Raw genomic sequence first — 27,547 nt, forward strand, 5'->3', positions numbered from 1 at the left:
CCATCTGACCTGTCTAATGCTAACAATACTTCCTAAATACCTATTTTGAATAGCATAGCAATGCACACAGTTTCTCATTTATTTGACTCTCTTTACTCATCCTCTCATTTTCCACCCATCTTTCTCCCTCTTGGCTTCTTTCCTCACATTTTTACCATCTAACTTCTTAAGTTACTTAAAGTTGAGGCCAAAAAAACTATGATGTGAAATTTGTTAGAGATATAAAATAAAACAAATCATCACACTGAATTATGTCTGTCTTTCAAGTAAGCCTGTTTCCTTGCTCCCCTTGCACAATACAAACTCTGCACATTTAGACTTCAAAACTTAAAATGAGAGTTTAAGAATAAACTGACCCATAAGCAGATTCTGATACAGTGCTTTTACATGACAAGTGTGTCCATTTAAGCAGGAATCACCTACCCACAGCAGATTCACTTCACAGCTGATTTAATCAACTGTAGTATTGCATTACCTTTCTACACTGTGCATTAGGTAATTAATGGCATTGTTCACCATACAAATGAGTGTTCCTCATTTTCTTCATTATCTTACTTTGAGAAATGTCTTTGGGTGTATTTTTTCCATCAAAAAGGATCCACAAGGTCACATTTAAAAATCAATTAAAGTCTACGAATGACAAAATACCCAGCCACAGTTATGCTTTTTGAAATATAAAAAAAGAAATTAAATAAAATAAATAACATATTCCGTTATTAGCCAAATGTAGTCATTCAGAGGCTGTATGTGTAGTTACAACATATCCATAATGATTTAACCTCTTCAGTTTATCTTGTTTTCATGTGAAATTGCTAACCAGCTAAAGTGGCTAAGCGCTCAAGACACATTTGTCAAGGTTAAAAAAAATTATTAAATTCCTTTATACATAAGGAGTACTGCCCCTTTAAAGCAAAGAGTTTAGATCAACTAATTTTGATTATAAGTAAGAAACTGTAGAAAACAGGAAAGGAACAAGCTGCTAAACAGTGATCCTTATTTACATTGCAGTAAAATGAAAACCATCCAAAACAACTTTCAAACACTTAACCATTTAAATACACATTTCAGGCTCCCATTTCAATATTTCAAGCCCACTGCTTGTCACACATCTAAACCTGACAGAAAATACATTGCATGCAAACAGAAAACCAACACATCATAATTTAGAGAATCAAATAATACCACTGAATTATCAACCACGTCATTCTCATAGACAAGTAAAAAGGTTTAATTGTCAGTAGTTAACAAGTTTCACCGCTGCAGAGATGATTTAGGTCCATATGAGACACAATTTAAGTGGAGGATCTCCAGAACCAGAAATGGATTGGAAACCACTGTCCAAAACACTGTGAGTTGCGTCCTAGTCAGAGACTTAATGGCTTATGTAGCCATTGTACTTTTAAGTCTTACGTCAATCCAAGTAAAAGCCCTTGTAATACTGCAAGGGGACTGGAAAATTCCAAGATGGGACTGGCCTGCCAAGCATTCGAAAGCTTTGATTAACAAGCAGGAAATTTCTGATCAGTAAATGAGTGGATTAGGCACAGAGACAGGCGCCAAGCAGACACGCTGAGGTACAGGTCATACACAGGTAAGAACAGTTCCGAGCTGAGAATGAAATGGTGCCACAACAGTGGTTTCGCTGCCGAATGTGAACCACAATATAAAAATAAGTAAAATAAAGTATATGTAACTAAAAAAGGTGTTATCTCAGCAAGCAACACAGCATAACACAGTTTCTACTTTAAAGCTACGTCATTGCATCTCATGTAGCACAGGGTGGTAATATTGACCTAGGAATGTCATGAAAAAAACCATCAGACAAAAGAAGAGACACAAAAATCTTAAATGTCAAAAACCTTTAAAAACTTCAAGGATTTTCAGCAATTCAGAAAAAAGAATGGCTCCACTGATTCAACAGCAAGGCCATGCTTTATGTTGCCCAACTCAACCTGCTCATTTATATCACTGATGATAAAGCTGATTACCTTTATCATCACTAATATAGATAAATGCCTCATATCCGTTTGAGACGTCATAGATTTATGAGTAATGTAGTGTTTCACAGTGCATTCTTCTTCCTTTCCCTATCAGGGTGGTCATGGAGAAGCAGTTCACTTGATTTGATACTGTGCATTTTCCTGGTTTGTGGATATCTTTGTACCTTACAAGAAACAGATATGCTACCAATTGTGTCTCTTGTCAGTTTCCATATGATGCATTCCCTGCAAAACTATACACAGAAGAACTGAAACAACTGATCCAGGCCAGTTTCTGTCTGGGAGAACTCTAGAACTCTCCTCAGACACTGTTTGCATTTATGAGCTGTAGATGCAGGCTTGAGTGATGTATATGTATACAATCGGGGGGGGGGGGGGGCAACTGAAATGAGGCGTATGAGAGGATAATGTGGGTCTATGAAGCAAGTTCTTCAACTCCTCTGAATGATAGGGACAGAGAAGTATGAGGAGAGAAGGAAAGACCACACGGCCAATGAACTGGTGAAAATGGTGGTTTGGCTTAACCAGGATTGACGAGGACTTAGTGGAGGAAGGCAGAGGCAGGGTAGCAGCAAACAGGGCTGGGATTTGGGGAAGTGAGGGGAAATGAGGTAGGGTGAGGTAGAGGGATGGAGACATAGGGCAGAATCCGAATGACAGCTTTGCAGGGCGACTCAGCAGAGGCACCGGCGGTCACTCTTGGTGACCTCCTCGGAGGAGTGCACCACGTTGGGGATGAAGCCGCTCTTCACCCCCTCCCAGCCCTCTTGGATGGTGATGTCCCCGGACTTGACCAGCTCAAAGATGTCCCGCGTCAGTTCCGTAAAGGCCTTCTCGACGTTGATGGCGTCTCGGGCCGAAGTTTCCACGTAACGCATGCCGTAGGCCCCCGCCAGCTTCTCTGCCTCCTGCTGGCTGACCTGCCGCTGGGCCTCCAGGTCGCACTTGTGGCCCACCAGCAGGAAGACGATGCTGTGTGGCTGCACGTGGCTGCGCGCCTCCTCCAGCCACTCGTGAACGTTCTGGAAGGAGCGGCGGTTAGTGATGTCGAACAGCAGCAGACCGCCCACTGAATTACGGTAATAGGCTCTGGTGATAGACCTGGGAATGCGAGGCCAGACGGAAGGGAAAGGTAAAAGGAGAGATAAAGAAGGAGAAGATGTGAGGTAAGAAAGAACAGACAGACAAAAAAGAAAAAGAAGGCAAATCAAGAGGTTGTAACAAAGATCAAGTGGAGTGAGAAGTTAGATGGTAAAAATGTGAGGAAAGAAGCCAAGAGGGAGAAAGATGGGTGGAAAATGAGAGGATGAGTAAAGACAGTCAAATAAATGAGAAACTGTGTGCATTGCTATGCTATTCAAAATAGGTATTTAGGAAGTATTGTTAGCATTAGACAGGTCAGATGGGTTCAGTTTGCAACATTGCTTGAACTGAAGGCACATTATCTCAAATAATCACAAAAGATTTCAGCCAATACTTGTAAAAGTAGTCCTTGTAAAACAATGTTGTGCTTGTTTTTAGAGTACATGTGTATTAAATAAATTTGGGCTGTTAATTCAGGTTTATAACCTGGTGGAGCTGGCCAGGTTGCACTTGAAGGTGAGAGAAGACCACCCAAATTTTGGGAATGTGCTTTGCTAATAAACCAACAGCCTATTACTCTTCAGATACAGCAAAAGCTGATGTTGGTGGCCCTCCATTTGGACACAATTTCAGACCAGGAAATTATTCACTGGTGCATTAGTAAACTCATATGCTGCCTGAAACTGCCAAGACTCAAAGAAAGTGCTTTTACTGAAAGGATTTATCAGCCAATTTCAGATGGTTTCAGATGGTCTAGAGCTGGAAAGTCTGGGATCCAGACTATAAGAAAAATAACTGGAAATATGTTACTAAATCCAGGGAAACTAAAAATGTAATAATTTTCATCCCCTACTTTTCTTGACAGCTAGGGCATATCATTAATAAACGTGTATTCTTCTCTTGAATACAATATAGGCTATTGTATAGGAAGGATTTTCCCCAAATCTTTACAATGTGTTTGGGTGCCAAAGTATAACTGCAAATTATCCTAACTCTGTTGCTCATGTGAGAGGGGAGCTTTGTGTACTTTTCATGCAAAGGTTATTCTGTATTCAAGAGAGATGAATGAATGCTAACTCTTATGATTGTCTGGAAGAAACAATAACAATCTCACAGAAAATGACCCTTATGTTGTAACTTTTTTTACACTATGCAAATGCACCTTTGCCCATGCTCATGTGCCTTTGGTTAATATTTTACAGGCTCATGACTGCCCCCACCCTCCAAAACACATGGAAAGAGACACTTGAAAGCAGTGTATTGTGATATAATAACTGTAATATAATAGCTGTTCTGTATAGTGGCATCTCCAAGAATAGGTTAATCAGTTCATCCAGGTCTCCCTGTCCAAATGCATATCACACTGTACCTGAAGCGCTCCTGTCCAGCAGTGTCCCAGATCTGAAGTTTGATACGCTTCCCGGGCTCTATTTCCACCAGGCGCGAAAAGAAATCAACCCCCACTGTGGGGTCAGACACCTGTGCGAAGCGCCCCTCTGTGAACCTCCGGATCAAGCAGGATTTCCCCACTGTTGAGTCGCCAATAACGATCAATCGGAACTGGTACAGCCATATCGCTTCCATGTCTCCCTGTGTCTGACAAAACACATATAAAGAGCGCTGATCATCCAACCTGCCTCTGGATTAGGACAGCTACACATTACTCCCTCCTGCAATGTTCTCCTGAGAATGGTGCATGTGAATTTAAGATTAGCTGGAAACAGAATTAGAGAATGGAGAAATGTGGTCTCTAGCTGTTAACGCTTCCCCCAAACAATGAGACACCAGAGGTAAAGTGATAACATTTGTTTTTACTACGTGCCCTATATAGCCAGCATGAGGTCACAAGGGAGACTAAAGGAATAAAGATGCATACCTTTCAGTGCAATACACTAGGCCTACTGTCTCTCATTACTTGATCCTTGTTTCCTTTATTTCTTTGAGACCTTTGGTGATTTTGACATTTTTTCACTATCCTCAGGTTATTACAGATTAAGTTGTTGCATTTGCATACAGACCCAGGTAAAAATAAGAATTTTTGTGATAAAGTTTAATGCAGCTCTTTACAAAATCTCTCTCTTTCTCTCTATCCTAATAACATGCAAATAAAATTATATTCTATTTGCCATGTTTGTAAAAAAATTATTATAATAAGTCAATTTAAGTTCATTAAATTCATTATTGAAACTTTTTGCAGTGCTTTCATATTTTCCAATCCATTGTTCATCTCCCATATGGCATAGAAGACTAATCCGCCTCCTCTCCCACCAATTTAAGCACAGCCCTGCTCGACTATGCAAACACATAGCCTATTCGGCTTCCAAATGAACACTGGTTCTGTTCCATTGTCTAATCATAGCGATTAACTAGCCAGCTACACGCAGACTGTGTATTTTGTAAAAAAAAATAATTCGTTCATGAGTTATTAAATCCTTTTTTCCCTCGTATCACATAAACTCCCAAGGTCAGTTGGCCACCATTTTGCAAACACCTAAAGTATCCTGTTTCAGTCGCTGCAGCATTCATTATTGGTTCTGTGTTTTTAACATTTACAAATGAATACTGTCCGTTACATCAATAACTGTTCCTAACAAAAACGAAAAGATAAAAAGTTCACGATAAAAAGAAATATGCTACTACATTAAACAACTGGCAATACGAGCCAAAACTATGTTATGTAAATAGCATGACTTTAAACATTTTTAGGTTTTCCGGAACGCCGTGAACACAAAAATCAGGACACAGCAGAGGCCTATCGGTAGCCAAATTGCCATACATACAGACCACCTTAACATATGCAACATATCCACATTACAAAGAATTAAATTCAGTAATTAGTCTTGAAAAAATGATTTTGCGATTACCGGTTTTTGAATAAGCTTCTCAGAGCTTGAAAATCACAAAGTCCATGGTTCTGAAGAATCCTTTCCCTCGGAAATGCGCACCGACCTAGCGATCCCAGCACAAGCATATAAACTCATTCAAATACCATTTGCCATGGAAATTGCCACCTATACTACTATTTTTTATTGCGAAGACTGAAAGCAACAAACCCTACCGTTTCGCCTATACATCCCCGTGTATTTATGCATCAATGTCCTAATAAATTATTGTTTTATGTCTATGGATCGGTGTGGAGATAAAATATTCCACTGCCTTAACGCTGGTTGCATTGTTTTTAAAATTCCGGACCATTTTATTCAATCATTTAAAAACGGCAAAATATTTCGGAAATCACTGATGAAATGGCAGCAGCAACAGCATCATATATAGCCTGACTCATCCCGCATCAGCACCATTACCGTAAGACCCACAATAGCAGCGCATTTATTTTGACTCCAGTGTAATTATCTTTTAATTTATCCGTGCCATATGATTAACTTCTAATAGACTTTTAGGCTATAATGTGCGAATTAAACCAATACATTCATACTATTTTAATACGTTACTGTTGGGCTTTTCTTGGCTTTCATTCAGTTCGCTGATCTGTACGCTATCTTACACTCTAAGAAAAGGGTACCATATAGCACCCATAATAACTCTTTTTTATAAGAGTGTATGTAGGCCAAAGGCCTAAAATATAATTGTATGCATTAAATGCTTTTCGTGCGTGACAACTTCTTAAAGGTGCTTGCTTAGGATATCGTTAGTAGACCATGTAGGTGTACAGCTTAGCGTGTATAAATGTCACAACTCAATTGAAAGTGGAATAACTAAGGCGAGTCATTTGAATGTATTACGATATACACTGGGATTGTAACATTCTGTATCATCGGTGGAACCGGATGGGAAAACTCAAAGTCCCATCCCGCAAAGTCCCAGCCTACGAAAATGGGTGTGGTCGTGGTAATAGTGAAATTCCTGTCGATGACAGCTGCTTGGTCCTAGTGATCATGACTTAGCCGCAAGAAGCTGTACTGAAACGACGTTAGGAAGTTCAGAATGAAGTAAGCTATTAGCGAATCTTTCTGGCGATTCTTTTATGTAAGTTGTCCTTGTGGCAACATATGTGTAAGGACTATGATTGAAAACGAAAACGAGTGCAGACAACTTGTGTAGGCTACTGCTGTGACGGCGAATATATATTTTAGCAAAAATGTTGAATAGTTACTTCGAACCAGTGCTGAATTTAAAAAGTGAACTTACATACTAGAAAGAAACCGCACGAGATACTTTCTTTTAACTTAACTTTTCGTTTTGGAGGCAAATTTGGCTTACAAATAAGTTGCGCGTTTTTAGTGTTTTTTCATTAAAATGTTTTTACAATGCAGGATGACTATCAGCACAACACTGGCGATGCATGTGTGGAAATAAAGCGTTGTAAAATATGCCCACCTATAAAGCCGATAGCAAATTAATTTACAACAAATTAAAAGAAAAACGCCGACCATATAACGGAAATATATCGAGGAAACAATTGATGTTTGTGCTGAAGCAAGATACTGAGAAAATGAGTATATTTGTATAGGCAGATTTTTTAAGGCAGTTTTGCAGACAGGAGTCATGCAGCAGGAGCACTTGTTCAAGGTTCTCGTGATCGGGGACCTTGGAGTCGGTAAGACTTCAATAATCAAGCGCTATGTCCACCAAATCTTCTCTCAACACTATCGTGCTACCATTGGAGTCGACTTTGCGTTAAAAGTCTTAAACTGGGATCATCAAACCGTCATCCGCCTACAGCTGTGGGACATCGCTGGTATGTGCACTGAGCCATTCTTTTTCGGGATTGTTATACTTGCAGTCAGAAAGTCGTAGTTATACATTTGTTGAGACTTGTTGAAATATCTCCATTTATCAATGTTGCCACTGTAGTATTGCTGAAATTTGAAAGGGAAAATTAGAAATGTTTTTTTAAATGTTTTCTAATCTAGAAATGGTGTCATGATTATAGTGCCATAAAAAAACTTTTGAATTCAAGCTTTGACAGTTTGTTCAACTAATTTAAAAGTATTCAGCCAGTTGATCAGATTAAAGGAAATGGGTGCTGCATGTGACAATCTAAAGTATGATGAAGTGGCCTAAAGTGCTATTGATGAAGCAGTTTTCACTGTGACCTTCTTCATCAATCTATCCCATTTGTAATTGTTGATTATTTCACACTTAAAATGTGTTTTCCTAACTGTTAGGACAGATTAAATGGTGGCGGTATTATTTCAATTGTGCAATCTTATAGAAGTTATGTAATGCAATTTTTGTACAATAGTCTAATAACTTTTGTGTGCATGCATCTGCACACATGTTATTCCATTGCTTTAAAAGTCAGGATTGTTATGGCTATATGGTAAAAGACTTTATCCTTTACCCTCATTCTATTTTGCCTTCTTCCCTTCTTACATCTTATGTGTTTCTCTTCTCTTTCTTTCTTCTGAGTACCTTCAGTTGCTGTTGGAATGTGTGTCTTGTGTTAATCTCAGCTGGTCTCATGCTCATATTAGTGTCACATGAGCAAGAGCTTTAGTGCCAGGAGTCTTTCTCCCCTCTCCCTCGTGCTCACATGAGGACGCTCAGACACAGGCGTATACACACATACGTACTCACACAAATCTGCAGGCATTCACAGACAAATTGCATCATTCTTAGCAGTTTAGTAAGGAGAGAAGTTTGAGGGAATAGCACAAAAGAACACATGACCTAGCTGACCCCCTTACTGCCTTCCTCTATTTGTCTGTTCCAGGACAAGAACGCTATGGAAACATGACGCGGGTGTATTACCGCGAGGCGGTGGGTGCACTCGTGGTGTTCGACGTGACACGTGCCTCCACCTTTGAGGCGGTGCTCAAGTGGAAGGATGATCTCGACACCAAGGTCACCCTGGGCAATGGCAGACCTGTCCCTGCTGTGCTCTTGGCCAATAAGTCTGACCAATCACGCGAAGGCCTGTGCTCACAGCTGCCCAAGCTGGACACATTTTGCAGAGATAATGGCTTTGTGGGCTGGTTCGAGACCTCTGCTAAGGTGAGGGTAGAAGCAGTGATGGAGGTTAACGAGAAGGGGAGGTAGAGGAAGGAGTGGATGTATATCTTTACCTTTTATCAGAAGTCTACAAGACTTCCATCAGTAATGGAAATGGGAATCTTACAAGCAAATTCTGAATTCTCCTTGATCTTGTCTTGATACACAACAGTAATGTTACAAAGCATGGCACTTCTTGCCATTAAATGTAAGAATGTACGAGAGCCTATGACCTTGAGGTTAGGGTATTTTATAAGATATGTGCCTCAGTGAGCCTGAGAGAGTTTTCAGCCTTACTTTTACTGCACTAGAGTCTGTTTCCCTCCCCTGAGGTCATCCTGCTTCCTCCAGTGGGTGAAGGCAAGGGTTATTCTTAGCTGCGTCCAAACATGCCCTTCTGCTACACCCACTTGATATTTTAGTAGGAGTCTGCTTTTCGCGCAAGCTGAGATTTCACTAGATAGAGGAGTAGTATGGCCTGATTTCTTAAAGCCTGTATGTAATTCTGCTGTGCTCCTTTGTATCTGTGTGTACAGTTTGTTTGTGTGTGTGTGTGTGTGTGGGTGGGTAGATGAATGCTTTTGTGGGTTCAGATAGAACTAATCTGTGGAATGTAAACAGGACTTTCGCATTTCCTTGCTAAATGGCTCCACCTTCCCCAGATGGGTTGCACTTAAGAGCCAACATCTTGTGATATGCTCACGCTGGGTTGCTTTGTGATGTGAATTTAGAGGAGTCGGTGCCAGCTTTTATGTGAATATTGGTTATCTGCCCACAGATCATTCCCTGAGCAGTTTCTTGATGCTCTGCTGCCTTTCAGCAGGGGAGCAGGGGAAAGTTAACACACAAATATGTAATGTTTGGGTGCTGGTACTTGATATGTATCTATCACACACATCAGAAAGTGCTGTCAGAGCTGCTGTACTGAGAGTTTAATAATTACTACATCATGTCCTCCTCACAGGTCTCCTCTAATGAAATGCACCAGAGGGTGTGAGAGCTGACAGTGTATGTGTGGGGAGGGGACAGCAGGAATGTGCTTTGACTAAATTTAAGAGGTGGCATCCTGACTGAAAGTAGAAGTTTCCTGGACTAGAAAACCATTGAAAGGCTGAGGGGTAGTTTCTGGGGGAACTACGCTGGACCTTCTGAAGTATTGCTTGCACACATATTTTCTGTTGACCAATATGGAATCTTCCAGAAATTATTATCTTTCAGCTTTAGCACTGCATATTGTTGTAGGTTTAATAAGCATGGCCACTTTTTCTTTCCTGTCTGTTCCCTGACATTCATTGCTCTCCTCGACCCCACCTTCCCTCTGTCTCTCTCAGGAGAACACAAACATTGACGCCGCAGCCAGGTGTCTGGTGGAGAACATCTTGGCGAACGAAGAGAGCGCAGGCGTGGACTCGGACCCTGATGTTCTGGTCCTCCCTGGCCTCAATAACAACACCAAAGAGCGGGGTCATTCTGGCTGTGGCACCTGCCCCAAGTTCTAACCACAGGAGAGGAGTGACTTGAGAAGGGCATGCGAAATGGGTGACAGTGGGAAAGAACGCAAAAGAAAAGTTGAGATGGGGAGAGGGAGAGCGAAAGAATGCAAATGCTTGAGTGTATGTGCGTGCTTGAAAGTTCTGTGCTTTCATTATGTAGATTGTTAAACACTGTATAGCTGTATCTTTTCTGTCAAATGTAAAAACAAATGGCAATCACTGAGATTTTAAAAAGAGAATACGTGGGACAAGCAAAGATGGATTAGACCGGAGCTTTCTGTTGCCATGGTAATACTGGCTGACAGTTGCTATTACATCTTATGAATTTCAAGGTCTTTGCCTCCATGGTGTATTTTGATCATTTGAGCGTGAACATCAAAAAGAAGAAGATTTTTTTTGCCACCTCAAAAGAAGGGCTAGCAGATGCTGACAAAAAGCAAGCTATCGCAGGTTTGGGGCATTTCAGATCATGGTGTGCCAATCAAGCTTAGGAATGCACCTCCCTGGAAACAAGACATTAGAGAGGGCTGAATAATGGTCAAAACACTGACGTCGTCTGTGCCTAATGCAGCTGAATGGCTGAAACGGTGAGGACGAGAAGCTCATAAGAGTGGATCCGTGTATAATGTGAACGACATGACCTCAGACACAAGGCTGTTACTGCAGCACGTGAAACAAAACCCCATCTCTTCCCAAATACTGGCTCTAATTGTATTTCTCTTCACGTGAAAGATAGCATTTAGATTCCTGTGTGAATTGATGGAAGACTATTATTGCTCTCTTGCTTTTATATTTAGAGTCATTGTCTCTTTTCACTGCTTTCCTTTCCCTATCTTGCTGCCTTGCCATTGCAGTTTTATGCAGGGAAGAAAGATCCTAAGTTAGTAGTTTGTGATGGTATCTAGAAGGCCTTTTAAATATACTGATGTTTTTATCGTAAGTCTCTATGGGTGCTTGAAAGGACCTATTAAATATTGAGGGGTGGAAAGCCATGTAAGCCAATTTTGGGAAGGAAGAGTTGTTTGTGTGAAAGACTTGACCCCCTGTGTATAGGGGGGCACTAATGGAAGTCTAACCTGTTTTGATAGCCTTGTGTCATAATGCTGTCAAAACTGAAACAATAAACATGAACATGCTTTAGCATGTCATCTGCGGTTGGTCAAACGAATGCATTTTATTAGTTTATGTCAATGCCCTGTTTATTAATGTTTCATTTATAATGCCTATATTGAAAATTGAACATAACATCTTAGCGGAAAAAAATAAAATTAAAACCTTCATGAAATGTTTCATGAATATACATAATTTATTTCGGTACGGTAGAATTTGAGATTTTCATTGATTCAACTTTATTGCATCGTAATGAGTAGTGAACTATACATGTAGTCCTATAACTTTTGAGTAATGGTAAATGATATGATAATTGTAGGGATACATGCTTTAAGATCACATTGAAGGTCCTTTATGTGGAAACATACAGTGCCCTGTATATGAACAGTTGAGTGAAATTACTTTTTTTTGCTATATATTTATGGTATTTGGATTTGAGATCAAAATATGAATATGATACAAAAGTATAAACAAACAGCTTTTATTTCATGGTATTTACCGGTATATATGTTTTACCATTTTACAGAAACAACAGTTTTTCTGTTGAGTCCCCCATTTTCAGACATAAAATAGTAAGTTAACATATGACTGACAAGTGTTTACTGTCCCTCAGGTGTTTCCTTTTGCATTGATTGTTCAAACATAAAAGACCAGTGAGTGTTTAGTCTTTGGCAACTCCAAGTGCAAATTACACAACTAGAATCAACTCTAGACCTTTCATTAGCTTTCTTGTGCATGGATTATTGATGCAACAACATAGCTGGCAAGAAACAGCAGAGCATCCAATTTTCCAATTACTTTTGGTCCCCTGACTTATATATATATATATATATATATAATTGTATTTTTTTTCCCTACTGCAAATCAATACAAGGATATTCTTTGTCTTACAGAACTCCTGTTTTATGGAATAATCTCCCTTTGCATGTTTGAGCTTTAAATGCAGGCTCACCAATTACCTATTTCGTCAGTCCTTTTGTTAAAGATGTCTGGGAAGGGTACATCAGTACCACAGAGCTGTGAGCTGAGCTGACTGCTGTTGCCTGCCACTTCATACAAATGCTCAGGTTTGCTTTTCGTGCCTTGTATATACCGCCTTCCTTCACATCTTTTAGATATGCTGTCATACCATAGCACCCTGGAGCTTTTCCATATTACACTCAGGCCCCTGTATATGCAACAGTTAATCATATAATTACATAGTGCCTAATCCTTCTTCTCTTCTCTATTTTCTTCTCGAGGGCTTCTGCCACTTCCCCTGCCTTGAGTTTGCGGACCGCTCCAGCTTTGCCCCTCTCTTTGCCCCATGCCATAACATAACCTGGAAGCCTAGATGCATCATCCCAGCCCTCTGAATTGCATATTAATATACATCTCTCTGCTTAAACTGCCTATTTTACCAGCTAGTTAACTACCTAATACTGTCACCTATCCAACCCTTTTTATTGTTTACTCTGATAGATCCCTCGTTACATTTCTGATCCCTCGTTACCACTCATTCTGTCTTAAGTTCCCTTAACTATTACAATATGATAGGCAACCCTTCCCTCTGTGCTTATTTATTGGGCTTATACAGAAGAATGTTTTTGCAACATTGAACACCATTATCCTCATTTTATTCTCTTTACTATTTTGACAGGCAAATGATGCCTATATTTGCAAAAGTGTTCAATCTTTAATATGTGCATGTTATCATTTCATAATAAACTAATTTGAGCTCATTGTATTTATACCAAAATCATTGCTCTTTAAGGGTGGATGCTTGTCTCATTGTCCAATCTTAAATATCATTTCCATCTCCTTGTAGATAAGTGACAATATACTGTTTTATTGCCTCACGACCTTACTATGTATTAACTACAGCTAAGGAAAAATTGCTGTCTTGGAACCTGTCTCTGCAAATGATGGAAATAGAATTCCATATCCACACATTAAGCCATGTCTTTTCATGGTTTCTGTTGCCATGGACACACTTAGAAAACTACTGTACCTGTAGCTGCTGTGGAGGCTGTTCAGGTAATTAACCAGTAGATGGGGCTGTCTTCTCATGTAACAGGTCTCATGACTTCACACTGTCTATGGACAACAAATTATTTTTTTGAATAGGTGATGGGGGCACAGCCATGTTTGCGCATTCCTGAATCACTTTACACAGTGATTCAACAAAAAATGTGAGTGTGTGTGTGCTCATCCTTTGAATCTGATTAATGGCCAAAGAAGCTGATAAAATCCAACTGCAACATTCCATTTATGGTTTATCCCATGTGGGTAATTGTATACTACAGAATGTACAGACCACATGTTTAGACTGCCATTGAGGTTTTGCGTGCTCTTTGATTTCATTTCACTGGTGTGTTGCGGAGGTCATTCTGGGTTACACTCTTTTCTAAAGTGCAATGTATCCTGTTCTGCACCTCATCTCTTGTATACTGAGTGGCACCAGTAGCAAAGGCAACTGCCCAAGTAAAGCAAACACCATGTGAGTAGAGCAAACATTGTTGAACTGGACATGATGAAAGCGTGTATATTGAGCTGCTTTAACAAAATGGTCTCCCTCTCCTTTACTTTTATCATTACCCTCTTTCTAACCATCTTCAGACAATCGTCTGTTGCACAGAAAAAGCAATTTGCAAAGTATGCAATAAATGAGAGAATCTTGTAAAAGTGACTAGTTATGAGGATGGACAATAGGCTATGGCGTTGCCACATAATTCATATTTGCCCTACGAGATCTTCAGATCAGACAGGGATCGACCATATGTATAGTGAGTCTATTATTATTTTAAAAACGTTAGTTCACCTACAAACATCCTTCGTCTACAGCAGATAAAGGGCCACCGTCTTCATTTCACCGTTCATTAGGCACACAAGGAGTCTGTGGCACACGTTCACAGGCGAAGTGAAACTACAATAGTCTGCGTGTTAACGAGCTACTGTGGTCAATCAAGGACACGGTTTTTACATTGCAGTACGACCTTAAATTGCGCTCAAGCGCCTACTGGATTGCAAATGCACGATTGTCGCATTTTTACGTGAGAGACTAATGATCTCAAAATATCCAACTGATCAGTTGGTTTAAAGAACGTTGGTTATTGAAATCCAACGGCATCTGATGATTTTAAACCAAGACCAGCACCTTGATGCAATCAGACCGTTTCGCAAACTGGCAACGTTTCCACCTTAATCCCAGATTCCTGACTCCTACGAAATCCACCCAGCCGCAGATCACCTGACTTCCGAACAGCCATTTTGTCTGTGGTTGGTAATACATTCAGAAATCAACCGAAGTGGTTACCAAAAAGCTGTTAAGGGAAGATGAAAAGAAATACTGAGAAAATGAACAACTGACTGAGTTTTCATTGGAGAAAGGGGTTGAAATACACGGCCTGACACGGGAACCCAGCGGCCGAAAAAGGACTACATAACGTTAGCCTTACTAGCTAGCTAACTTGGCTGTCTAGCTTTTCACAGTGAAGTGTTAACAGCTAGGTTTTCCACATTATATAGCTGGTTAGCTACTGTTTGATGCTGATTCTCAGTGTTAGCTAACTAGCTAGCTAGTTGCCGTATTCGCTTGTTCTCATCTGAACTCCGGTAACGTTATATCTGTTTTCTTTCGTGATCCCAGGGATTCTGTCAACCAGCAAACGAGGTTACAGTGACAACCGGTATATTAAGCGGTTGATGAATGAATGTTGATTCCCTTTCGCTGTAATCAGCTCGAGTGGGGTTGTTAGCTAATTAGCTAACTTGGTCATTTACTGTCCTCCCATTTGGAGCTACCTGCTCAGATAACTAGCTAGCTAACTGCCTGAAAAAACGTAGATAGCTAGCTATCTATCTGTTTTGCAAGCCACAGTCATACCGTTAGTGATGTCTCACTGCTTTCTTATTGGACAGTTACCATTGGATGAATTTCATTTTCACTTTTGTAACGCTAGCTACGTTTAAAACCAGACTGCTGTCAGTTACAGTTGGTAACCTAGCTCTGAGGTAGTCGGGTAACTGTTAACTTACCGTCTATACATTGAAGGTAGCTAGGTAGCTAGCAACTTATACTTTTTTCTTGCTTCTCCGCTTCCATCTTTTTTGTAGTAGCTAGCTAATAGTAAGGTGATTTTGTATCTGCAGTTTAACTTGGACAAAATTTTTAGTTCACTGGGGCTTAATATGAGCTGGGTGGTTGCAACCTAGCTGGCTGTCTGATTTACCGCATGCTTCCCTGTGTAGTGCGCGACTCGGTCTACGGTTTTGTTTCCAGACAGTCATCAGACGAAGAAAAAAGCCACCTTCCTGCCAGTTAAGGATTTTTTATTGAGAGTTTGTTTGCCAGTTATTACAGTCTAGCTAGCTACCTAACTAGCTAAAAATGTCGGGACAGTCGATCACTGATCGGATCGCAGCGGCTCAGCACAGCATGACTGGATCTGCTATCAGCAAAGCAGTCTGCAAGGCCACGACGCATGAAGTCAGCGGACCGAAAAAGAAACACCTTGATTGTAAGTAGCTAGCTGGAGAACGTTGGCTAGTTAGTCAGCTAACCAGCGACCATTATATTACACCATAATGTATTGCAAAATACCAATATTTCTAGCTAACTGCTTTTCGCAATACATAGAGCTAGAATTCAAAAGGAAAGAACTGCCCGTTCAAGCTCAGCGTGTCCCTGTTGTGAGCCAGTGATAGAATTATTCACACATAATGACTGTGTATGGCGCATCACAGCATCTGGGCGCCAGTTATGCATGCATCAAGAGATCAGCAAGACCAGCCCTTCGTTGTCCGTTTCTTCTGATACCGAGCTACCGCCTTTTCCATTTTATTACCGTTAAATATTTAAATCTAGTTGCAAAATTTACGGGTATCATGGAAGAATAACAATCCAGTGAATATTTGGGGTAACGGTGCCATACAATAGGGCTTAAAACAAATACAGGTCGACTGCTATAATTTTAGTACATCATAGCTATAACCCTGCATCACAAATTGACCATGGCGACGGTGCTGATGAGCTTAAGGTCTTTACACCTTGCAGTGCCTCTTTGACTGTGACAGCTTTACTCATTACCCCCATTCCATTGTGCTGCCTACCAGCATTTCACACCCCCAATTAATTTTTGTCACAAACAACACCAAGCACATCACTTGAGTGTTTCTTTCATGTAGAAATGCAAGTTTTGCATTATTAGCTATATTCGACAGTCATTCGAAAATTGGGCTAACGTTAACGTAAGCGTTGCCTGAATTGAACTTGTGGATCATAAGGTGCTAGTCGGGTGAGATCATGTATCTTTATGTCCGTCGTAACGTTTCTTTCGCACCAGCATGAGCAGTGCTGTATAAAAATGACCTGTTTTCTTGTTGCAGTTTACTGTAATTTTATTTTATGCGTTTTTGACATTACACGATATTGGTGAAAATTGAATGTCTATATGATAGATCTTTTAGTTCAACAAAATTAATTGGGTTATATAGTGTTGGAATTTAGACTAGCCGATATAATTCTGTGCCGTTTTGCGGACATGTTTAAAATGAGACGTTTGTAGTTAGAGTTGAGAACATAAGCTATGACTGTTACAAAGATGTCCAAATTTACATGTCCAGTTTACATGCGCCTATCTAAATTTAAGTAAGATTCGTGATGGTTGGTATGGTCAATGCTAAATCTTGTTCTGAAATGAATAACCTACATGCCGTCACTTTTATGAATAATTTCTGTCCCCCACCCTGATTACTTGATTTGTATGTGTCTTTCCCATGATGTCTCTTGAGGGGCCGCTAAATTGCAATGCTATTATAATGGTTGGGTTGAGTTTGAGGGCATAGGCTTGTTCACTTTGCCAGATGTCTGTTGTACATTTTTATTGTACGTTTGACGATTAGTGAGGGCAAAAGAAAGGTAGGTGGTATACAGTATCAATTAACCTACACATTTCCTTTCCTATTTTTTGAGGACCTGCACATCCTCAGGGATACTGTGTAGCTAAGGCTGTGCCGATGATCCTATAATCGGGTGATGGCGATTATATGAACTGGGGACAGTTAATAAGAACCCAAATGCAGCTGTCTTGCATTGTTTTGCTATTGTAATAGTTTTAGATCAACTTCTTAATCAAACGTGCGCTGTGGTGAAATTCTTTAACGTTATTTACGAGCGTGCACAGCGCACACTCTTTAAAATGTACTGACACCAGATAGCCCACCGTTAAACCTAGAACTGCAATAGGCATAGTGATAAACGGTTTTTTTTAAATTTTTTTTTTTTTTAAAGGATCTCATTGCAAAGCCCCACATTTAGTGCTCAAGCACAGACGAGAACCCAACAGCTCCTCTGTGTACAGTAGGGAAAAAACTGCGTTTAAAGTAGTTCTTTATATATTTGGCCTGTTATGTATATAGGATTAGTCTATTTTAAGTATTGTGTATGACATAATCATAACTGTCCCATGTGCAATTTATTTTGGTTTACAAAGCACTAAAAGTCAAGCACTTGATTATTAAGTATGTTCATGTTTATGAATTGGTCTTCCTTAAAGGTGTGTTATTGGAGCAATAATAATTAGGCCTGCACTGTATCATTAGTTAAAACAAGACAATTAAGTTGATAATAACAATTAGTTGTCACAGCCCTATGTGTACCTTCCCTCAATACTGGAGGCTGTAGGGAAAATGTCAACAAGGTTTTTCCTGGCTCAAAATAGGGCTTATGTGGTGACTTAGCGTGACAGCGACTTTGGTTGGTCCGGCTTTGCTGCCAATGTCAACTCGATCCATTGTCTCCCTGTATTTAGATAGATTTAGAGTGTACATTTCTGTGAAGTCTTCTAGAGATGACCACAATGCATTAAGATGTAAAAATTTGTTCTGGAAGTTAATTTTTGGATACAAGGCATTATTTTTATCTAGAAAAAATCAAATAATGCACCTGTTTTAGCAGTCACCTGTCCTTCAAAAGATGGTATGGTTTTCTGAGTAGCCTAAGTTTTAGCAGGAGTTGTTCGCTAGGTGACCAGAATTGTCATGTCACAGTGTATAAATCTAATTATGCCACCTCCGAGTTGCTTTTGCTGTTCTATTTTAACTGAATACCATCTAATGAGAAAACAAAACGGTTGGTACCCAGGGTGGTCTTGGAGAGGGCTTCAGATTTGGAGATTACGGGTTCTAGATGATGTTTAAAACCATCTGATTGTAGTGTCCTTTTGAGGGAGACCTTAAATGGTGTTTAATATTTGTTAAAGAAGTGATTTGTACTCACCAACGTGTTTGACTTTTTAAGGTTGTTAGTTTCGTGTTTAATGTTAAGTGTGTTCAGCTAATTTGCTTGCTGCGTTGACATAGCATCATCATCTGGATGTTCCAAGCGATTAATCGAAAAGAAACAGCCGCCCAGTCACATGCATTTATAATGAGAACACACCAGAGTGGTCTGTATAGTATGCTATTTTCTTTGAAAAAGTTTACCTGGGTGTTAAGAAATAAACCAAAACAGCTTTCCTCATTGATTTGGACATTATCACAACTTACTTCATGGTAAGTTACGAAGCTGCCTGTGTGTCAATGTTTGCACACAGTTTAAAAAATAAAGCCCCATGCTTCATAGTCTGAGGATGTGGCTGGTATCACGTTACAATTGAAAATGTGTTTTCCTGATTAACATTAGTATCCTATGAAAAAAACTCCATACACACATTATAGGGCGTTTTCATTCACTGTTACAATTATTCTGCCCCTCTGTTACAATTATACTGACTAGGTCGTATGAATCTAATATCGGACTGCTTGTACTTTGATTTAAATCGTATCTGACTCGAATAAGTTATGAACGTAATTGAAACGGGTAATGACTACTCGCTTGTCAGAGCTGTTTGAAGCTAAATTTCACTGTGCTAGGCTGAATATAATCGGTACATGAGCAAAATCCAAAAACTCTTACATTTATACCCACTCTCCCCTTTCTCATAATTAGGGTTTTTGCATAGAATTTCCAATCCCAAGCCATTTCCCATATGTTTAATTTTAAAGAGATTGTATATTTGCATAAATCATTATTGCACATTTCTGGTATTTTCATGGAATTATGTCCAACTACCTTGCAGAATGATCTATAAATATATTGTTAAAAGTAAGCAGGTGCCTTATAAACTGACAGTTGCTCTATAAAGACACAAAACCGCCAACGTTTAGGAAGGTAAACAATTTCTATTGAAAATCGTATCTATAGCGGATGGCTGAGTTGTTGACACTGTGTACTGTCTCATTCTGTCTCATGCAATTAAGCAGATTCTACTGTAGTTAATTTAGCGTGTGTAAGCTTGTAGGTAAACTTCAAGACATAAAATACAAATGCAGGATCATTCATGACCAAATTGTACCAATAAATGCATGGAACCATTTGTAATTGTTTTAGTGTTTTTTTTTAATGTTTATTTTTGCATGATTTCGCTTGTAGGCGGCTTAGGCAGCTTGACAAAAACACTTTCATTGCAAGAAAAACCCTGATCAATGCTAAGAGCACTTTAAATATATTTTGCAGCCACACAATGAAGAGGACCTGTTTGGTGTCACAAGAAAGTTTAGTGTAATTTGATTGCACTTTCTTATTAAATCAAAACATTTGCACAAGTTCCTACTACGCTCATACATGCTTACCATTTTCATTTTCCATTTATAAAAGTTTGTACCTAACTCTCGATGGGACCGTACTTTGGGGAAACTGATGAATTGGTCATCAGAACATTGGTATTACAATGAAATTATTGGGGCTGAATAGGTTGGAATATAGCCTACATTCTTGTTCAAGCCTGTCCTTTGAGTTGGTGTCTAATGGTTTGCACGCACCCTGCTGTTACATGTCAATAACATTTCTGAGCCTGTAAGTTCATTTGTGGTGTTGTCATGGTTTCCATCAGACATGGAGCAGCAAGCTGTAACTGTTGCTGTAGAATTGTTCTTCCATTTTCACGTGTTTATTTTACATAGTATTAATCCAGTGCTGTATTATATTCATATAATGCAGTCATATTTAAATAAACTCTGTTAAGCATTCAACCACTAAATTTGTCACATACACAGAGGTTGCAAACCATTGAGTTTTTATGAATGTATATAACATGGTTATATATCATGTGTTTTATTACATATTTGGTAAGTAATCTTAAAGCAACTCATTACTGTCAATGCAAGTCACCATTGCCTGTGTTTTTGGCTGAGTGACATTGAATTGGGAGTAGCATGCACAGAAAACCGCCATCCTCAGTCTCGGATCCTGTCCTGGAAGATTGTGTCATGAGATGGGGTGTGCTGATGCTTCCAAGGAGAAAGAAGGATGCAGCTCGTGTGTCTGTTTGGGTAAAGTCTGCAGTCATTTAACCTCCAGTCTGAGACCTCAGTGTGGGTCCCCGGCCCTCACTTGACGCTGAAGAACCGTCTGGAGCCGGGAAACTGAGCTGCACCATGGAGACAGTGGGCGGTGGCCAACACCGCATTGTTTGGCCTGTGTGTTTTCCCGAAGTCAGAACTGATAAATGTGTAGGAGTGCTCGCAAGGACTCAACGTATTTTTTCCTCTGAGGCTTCACCTGTCCTCCAACCTTAGAACGGCTCGATGTAGAACACTGTTGTAGACAAGCAGACGTTGTAAAGCAACGCAACAGATTATTTGTGAACCATCGTTGGAACAGTGACAGATGGTATGCTCAGGAGAATCAGCTTCTTCCCTGTCAATCTCAGGAAAGGACTGCGCAGGGCTCTCCTCGGCACTTGATGGGAATGTACTCTCAGCCTTCAAATTCATGTGTGATATTAAGCATTCGGGGGTCTGTGCCAGGACTCTGGCTGATTTTCCCCTTAAAGCATTTGCTGTGAAACGTTGAATGATGTTGTCCTCACATGCCTCTCTGGGTGTATTTATAGCTGTGCCAGCTTTTTGGCTGGTGCGACTAGAGTGTGGTCTGTGTACCTTCTGTGATGCGATGCCTTGTCGCTGTATTCAGGTCACTGCTGGCAGCAGAAGTGTATGGTGGGGCTGTGGAATTTGACTGTACAGCACACAGTTGCTGGAGCAGGGAATCAATGGAAGCATGATAGAATTGAGTCAAAACCTCAAGGTGATTTCCTGTTGTTGCCCCCCCGCCCCCATTAGATCAGAGAGATGAAAAGTGCAATTAAGTGGCACAATGTCCCTTATTGATTCTCTCTGGAATTGCTCAAGGGGAAGGCAAGTGGAAATGTTGTGATTCCGGAAGTTTCTTTTATTAATGCAGCCGCCTTATTTTCTTTCAGCCTTCTGTGAGTCACTCAAAGGCTGTGTAAGAGGTTGTCCTGCACAGTCATCCCCTGACTTTGTTTATCGAATTGTCTTATCATTGCCTGAACTGGGGGCTACTTATGTTGCTTTACACTTTTGTGAGTGCTGGCGAGGAACTGTGTTTCTAGGGATAACAATTCCGAACAAATTCGTTCTTGGAACAAATTGTGTGGAAGGGTCGACGGAAAGGCAAGTAAATTAGAGTTAAGTTGTGTAAGCAGACTATCAAAGGAGTGCTCTCTGGTGCTCTTTCTGACTAATAGCAGATGTGTTGAGGTGTCACTTTATGGAATAGTGTCATTGAGCAGCTACTGTGGGGAAAGGACAATTGTGTAAAAACACATAGCTAATAGGAAGGCTGACTTACAGCCTGAAGTAAGCTGAGGTATTCTGCTTTACTTGTTTACGTAGTTTGCTATTGTTCCGAATATATTGTTCCATCTCATCCCACTGATATTCGGTTGGATTGAGATCCGGTGATTGGGCCAGCCACTGCATTAAGCTGAATTCATTGTTGTATCTGTAGAACCATTCCTCGACTGACATAACTTTGTGGCGAGGGGCATTATCCTGCTGACAAAAATAAATTCTCAGAGGGATACACTGCTGCCATGAAGGGAAGCACCTGATTTTCAGTAATGTTCAGATATTCTGTGGAATTCAAGGGTTGCTCCACTTTCATCAAGGGACCCAGTGCATGCCATGAAAGCACATCCCACCCAATCACACCACCAAGACCAGCCTGCAATGTTGGCACATGGCTTGATGGGTGCATGGACCCATGAGGGGGGATGACCCAAAATAATAAAACCGGTCTATTGGTTATATTAAACTGTGCTGTACTGTATGGAAAACAAATTACAAAAATAGATACATGTACATAATTTTAGTGATTTTCATCCCTTTAGTTAGAATGACTTTTGACCCTATAGTCATAGTAGCGATTGTCACCAATATTTTTCGTTGTGTGATAGCAAAGTTCCGTGCAACATATCTGGACAAGTCCAAACAGGGAAGTTGTCTCCTTTGTGTTGAAGGACTGCGGGGTAGTATAGTGTGGTAAACGTTAAAATGTTTAATTTTACTGACTGAATTTCACTTGGTTTTGATACAAAACTGTATGGTTCCGATTCTGAAATATGTTTTAGAAATCTGTAATGTATTAGAGTAGGCAGGAGTGAAGCAGTGGCAAGCTTTTGTTAAATAGGGATATGGTTTCTGTCGAAAATCTGATTGATGGCAGACTCCTTTTTTTGTTGCACGATTTCTCCTATGGGCGGCTTGAAAAAAACACTAGGGCGGCTTGCCTTAGACATTTCAATGCAGAGAAAATTGTGTGTGTCTATATAAGTGACTTCAGTATCACTGACAGATGGTGATAACAGTACTGTTAAAGGAACATTTCAGCCAAGTGTCGTGGGTGGAATAGGTCCTAATTGACCTAATGGTTGGTCATTTGTACCATGAGTTATTAAAATGACTTCAGCGTTCGTAGCAAGTTAAGAAGGAACAGCTGTGAGCGACTCAGAGTGCTGCAGCCTGGCCAGGTGCAAATGTCAACACCTGGCTTCCTGGAAGCAGAGCCACTGACCAGCTGCATCCTGCCAGCAACCTTGTACTGCACATCCAGATCGCAGGATCGTTATAGACCCCAAAACAGGAAGTCATTAAGGGTCCTCTGTAAGGTACGTGTGCATTTAAATGAATGGTGAAAACTCAAACATGTACCAGAGCTAAAGTCTTGGTCTTGAGGGAATTTGTGCCTGTCAGGATGCTCTCTTGGTCTAGGTTGTGCATATTATGGTCTTGGACTGGCCCCATTTGAGACAGAGACAGTCTTGTGGTTCGGTTTTATTGCCAAAAACCTTGTTGCGCCAGAAAGAATGGGCTTGCTACCGAGATCTCATAGACAAGAAATAGGCAATATTGGATGGCTTGTAGCACCAAATTCGTTTTAAATAACAAAACCAGAACCATCAGCATCTTTGCGATACCAGACTTCCCGTGCCAAATGATGTGCTTGTTCTAGAGAAACGCAAATAAAAATGGCAATTTTCTGTGAGCAGCAGACCTGGGGGACATCCACACTCCGCAAAATGCGATGGAAAAAATCATCTGGGGGTTTAATACCTTGGAAAAGCATGTCGACTTTCTAGCTCCATATGACTGGCTGCAAGAGGCAGAACTCGCATGCTGTCTCACATCAGAGGTACTCACACCAAAAAAAAAAAAGAATTCATATAGCTGAGATAACAAAATGTTCTGTTTATTTTCTACATTTGCTCAAGTGAAAAAAAAAAAAGTGGAAATGGCTGTAAGCGACTTTCCTCAGTGCTTCGGTTTTACCGAGTTTCTCACTTCAACGTAACTCCTCCCTGTTTTGTGCCAGCTTTTGGAAGCCTTTGAAACTGACATTAATTACATATGTGTGCTTCAGTCCCTAATGGTAATTGCTCTTGCAAAGTGTAATGCTCACTATAGTTCAGTGAGCATTACGCTCGGCCCTGTAATTTGTCGAGCAGTATTTATTTGACTGTCCTTTTAAGGCCTATAGCCTAAATACAAAAAAAAAAAAAAAGACCTCATTGCCCTGGACACAACAGTGTGTTTTTCTTCTCTAGAATGGGCTACAGCCAGAAATAGCCAAGTGCTAAGTTTAATGTTTTGTGCAGTGACATTTATTTCCTCTGGAATGAAGGAACTTCTACTACAGGTACCTAGATGTATAGACAAGTTTGAGTCTCAAGGGGCTATATTGATTCATAGACACATTCATCATCCTGTGTTTAGTGTTTCGCATACCAAATGCCGGAAGCCATTTTTTTACTTTTCATTTTTTATTTTCATGTCTCCTAAAATCTTATGATGGTGTCCTCTTGTTGTTTGAAAGTAAATTGGGTATGATAGGTTACCAGACGGGTAAACGGACCAGTAAATGAATGTAGTGATAGAAATTCCAGCTTTTGTCAGTCAGTTTTGCACTTATACATTTATTCCAGCCGCACCCATACACCAGGAGTGCTGCTGACTTAACCAAGGCCCTTATGACCATAAGGCCCAGCTTTCACTTGCAACAGTCACCAGATGGGTCAAGAATGTCCTTGCCTTGCATCCTTTGATGGGTACTAGGAGCAAGGAAAGGATAAAATAAGCTAATGGAATGAGCGCAAAGCATGATTCCTGATGTCAATTTCATGTATTTTTGACCCATTTGGTCTTCCATGCTAGAAAAGGAGGCAAGGATAGGAAGCAAGGAGGTAAAAAAAAAAAAGCGGTTAGAACCCACCCTATGTAGATTAGATAGTGTGGCAATCAGCGGTGTCAATCTCCCAATCAGCAGTGACAATGCTGCGTATGTTCACCTGTGGTTCAGCTTGAAGCAGGCAAGCAGACAGATTGACAGACCAACATAGTGGTTTATACTAGATGCTGGTTGGGCTAGCATACGACTTTAGATTGGCAAAAAATTGGCAAAATAAATTTATCCATCACCGATTCCCAATGTATTCATCCAGTCACCCAATATGAGGCATCTGCTGACTCTTGGGGTATGCTTATAGATTATTATGAGAATTCCGTGAAAATATCAGAAATATGCGATCATGGATTATGCAAATGTGCAATCTCTTTGCAATGGAATGTATGGAAAATGGTTTGGCAGTTCTATGCAAATACCTGAATAGTGCCATAGTGCAATTAAGTGGATTCCTCTGTATTATCATTGACCTACACTTGGTAAACACTTGGTGTTTGCTTGGTAAACCGAGGTAAAACACCCCCTTAAAAATGCATTTTCTTCTAAAGTAGAAGTCATTTTAATATCAATGTAACATGTACATAGTTGTACAGGTAGCTTTTTTTTTCCTCAGTAAGGGCTGTGTCTGTCGGCTACGTTGGCAGTGGTTATAGCTTGCCTCTCTGATCTCTCCTCTAAGAGCGGTTTGTCATTTTTGCGCCCGTCGAGCTAACCGTCAGGACGTGCTCTCCCTCTACGGAGAGCCGACCAGCACCACGAGGCTGAACGGCATCCCGAGCCTGGCCTTTTCTCTGCCGCGTGCGACAACGGACACTATAGTGTGAAACGGGGCCCGAAACGGGGGGGTAAAAAAAACCTCACGGCGTGCGATTTACAGCCCCCCCCTCCCCACGCTAACGCTACTTTCCCCCGCTGTTTAATTGTCCTCCTGCGTTGAATTATTTATCCTGGGTCTCTGGACGCGCGCCGCTCCGTGCCGCTCCGCACCGCCGAGGCCTCTGTGTGAGCAAACCCCTGCCCCTGACCGCGTCGGCGGCGGTCGGGCGCTGCGGCGAGCATCTTTAGCGGGCAGATTTGCGCCGCAGCGAGACGGCCGGGCCGGGGGGAACCGTTAATGCCGCGGCTGTGCGAGATCGTCCGGATAAATGTGTCACATTCTCTCAAACACAACAGCCTTTGCTATTTCAGCCAGGCTTTCGGTCCCCTCCCCGTGAAATAACTGGCTTTAACTGGTCTGTGATCGATGGCATCCACATATTGCGGTTTTTCCCCTCTTTCCCCTCTACACACACTGTTTAAATCAACACATCCCCACATTAAATCAGACTCTTTTCTGTCTCCAAGGGCCCAATCAGCTATGTGCTTGCTGTAGGAAAATAGCAGGACTGCAGTGGAGAGCTGGGGAGAGAGGGTGGTGAGATTCTGATAGAAAAACGGCAAATCCTGAGCGATGCGTCGACACACGCCAGCCTTAGAACGCAGGTTTTTCTGCCCTTTATCCTGAGCTGGATCATGCTTCACCTTGCAAGGCAGTTGTAGAAATCTATAGATGCCTCCATTGTAAAGATGGAGGCAACCCAGTGGTGTAATGAAGCATCACCTCCTTTATTACCAAGTCTGTGCACCACACCGCGCTGCCCTGATGGGGCTGGGGGAATGCTGGTGCATGTGCTTGTGGGGGAAGGGTGGCTTCATAGCTGAAGGGTTTCTCCACATCCCTGCATCTCTCCAGTCTATCCTAGAATCCCCTTTCTTCCTCTTTCGTACAGTAAGATAGACGAAGGAGGCGGGCACGGGTGCTCTGTTGCATTTTTCTTCTCGGTGTGGCGCTATTGTTGAGGACTGCAATGTGAGAGTGTGGTACCTGTGTGCGAAATACCAGGCCCTTGTTGCTTGGTTTACTCGGAGTCAAAGCAAAATAAATCTGCATGAATGAGCCTGAGCAGTCCGCTGGCTTGCAGCACTTACTGGTTTATAATGTGAATCGAGCTCATGTTATTGCCTACACCAGTCAAAAGCTGTTTTTAAACGGAGCTGTACCTTGCGAGGAAATCGACTTGCTAAGAGAGTACGACATGAAGTGATTACAATCAGGCATATCTGTGAAGGCCAGGACTGATAAAATGAATAGCAATATTTTTCAACTGCAATGTAATTTGGCAGGTCTTCTACACAGATAGGGCTCTAAATGTACTCGTTGCTGGGAGTGTAATGGAATTATTGTCCGATGATTGTCTGAGCGTTTTCTCCTCCTAGCTGAATCCAGTGTTATCAGTGATGTGTTTTTGCAGTCTTGCACCAGCAAAAGGAGCATAATATTGACTTCCAAGCACAAGATGAATTGG

The 27,547-nt window shown here is 40.9% G+C and overlaps 3 protein-coding genes across 10 annotated transcripts in view; 2 read left to right on the plus strand and 1 right to left on the minus strand.

Moving 5' to 3' along the window:
- Positions 1 to 1,360: 1,360 nt before the first annotated feature.
- On the minus strand, positions 1,361 to 6,368 carry LOC118236279 (ras-related protein Rab-39B-like). Of its 2 annotated transcripts, XM_035434496.1 has the most exons (4): positions 6,142 to 6,368; positions 5,948 to 6,032; positions 4,453 to 4,679; positions 1,361 to 3,101 (listed from the first exon to the last, which is right to left on the minus strand). In XM_035434496.1, exons 3-4 carry the CDS (start codon positions 4,665 to 4,667, stop codon positions 2,675 to 2,677), a joined length of 642 nt encoding a protein of 213 aa, XP_035290387.1. In that variant the 5' UTR covers positions 4,668 to 4,679; positions 5,948 to 6,032; positions 6,142 to 6,368; the 3' UTR covers positions 1,361 to 2,674. The 2 variants fall into 2 exon arrangements, with proteins under 2 accessions (XP_035290387.1, XP_035290388.1); XM_035434497.1 differs by lacking the exons at positions 5,948 to 6,032; positions 6,142 to 6,368 and adding an exon at positions 4,960 to 5,471.
- A 546-nt stretch (positions 6,369 to 6,914) lies between these two features.
- LOC118235844 (ras-related protein Rab-38-like) lies at positions 6,915 to 11,692 on the plus strand. Its single transcript, XM_035433697.1, has 4 exons — positions 6,915 to 6,918; positions 7,531 to 7,779; positions 8,758 to 9,038; positions 10,367 to 11,692. The coding sequence occupies exons 1-4, from the start codon at positions 6,915 to 6,917 to the stop codon at positions 10,532 to 10,534; spliced, it is 702 nt and encodes a 233-aa protein (XP_035289588.1). The 3' UTR covers positions 10,535 to 11,692.
- Positions 11,693 to 14,858: 3,166 nt separating this feature from the next.
- Positions 14,859 to 27,547, plus strand: part of LOC118235714 (phosphatidylinositol-binding clathrin assembly protein-like) — a 45,800-nt gene continuing 33,111 nt past the window's right edge. For 2 of the 7 annotated variants that reach the window (XM_035433376.1, XM_035433377.1), the window contains exon 1: positions 14,865 to 16,137. In XM_035433376.1, the coding sequence (XP_035289267.1) occupies positions 16,008 to 16,137 (130 nt within the window). In that variant the 5' untranslated portion in view covers positions 14,865 to 16,007. Of the gene's footprint in view, positions 16,138 to 27,547 lie in introns of all 7 variants that reach the window. The other 5 variants (XM_035433375.1, XM_035433374.1, XM_035433372.1 and 2 more) reach the window with 5 other exon arrangements.

The sequence above is a fragment of the Anguilla anguilla genome, chromosome 9 (genome assembly GCF_013347855.1).
Source record: "Anguilla anguilla isolate fAngAng1 chromosome 9, fAngAng1.pri, whole genome shotgun sequence".
Classification (NCBI taxonomy): domain Eukaryota; kingdom Metazoa; phylum Chordata; class Actinopteri; order Anguilliformes; family Anguillidae; genus Anguilla; species Anguilla anguilla.

What these genes read in the sequence shown, in the direction of transcription:
- LOC118236279 (XM_035434496.1), bottom strand. Translation starts at nt 4,667, where the DNA reads ATGGAAGCGATATGGCTGTACCAGTTCCGATTGATCGTTATTGGCGAC. An exon ending in GCTGGACAGGAGCGCTTCAG is followed by an intron (nt 3,102 to 4,452) that starts GTACAGTGTGAT and finishes TCGCATTCCCAG; the next exon opens with GTCTATCACCAGAGCCTATT.
- LOC118235844 (XM_035433697.1), top strand. An exon ending in ACAGCTGTGGGACATCGCTG is followed by an intron (nt 7,780 to 8,757) that starts GTATGTGCACTG and finishes TGTCTGTTCCAG; the next exon opens with GACAAGAACGCTATGGAAAC. An exon ending in GGTTCGAGACCTCTGCTAAG is followed by an intron (nt 9,039 to 10,366) that starts GTGAGGGTAGAA and finishes TGTCTCTCTCAG; the next exon opens with GAGAACACAAACATTGACGC.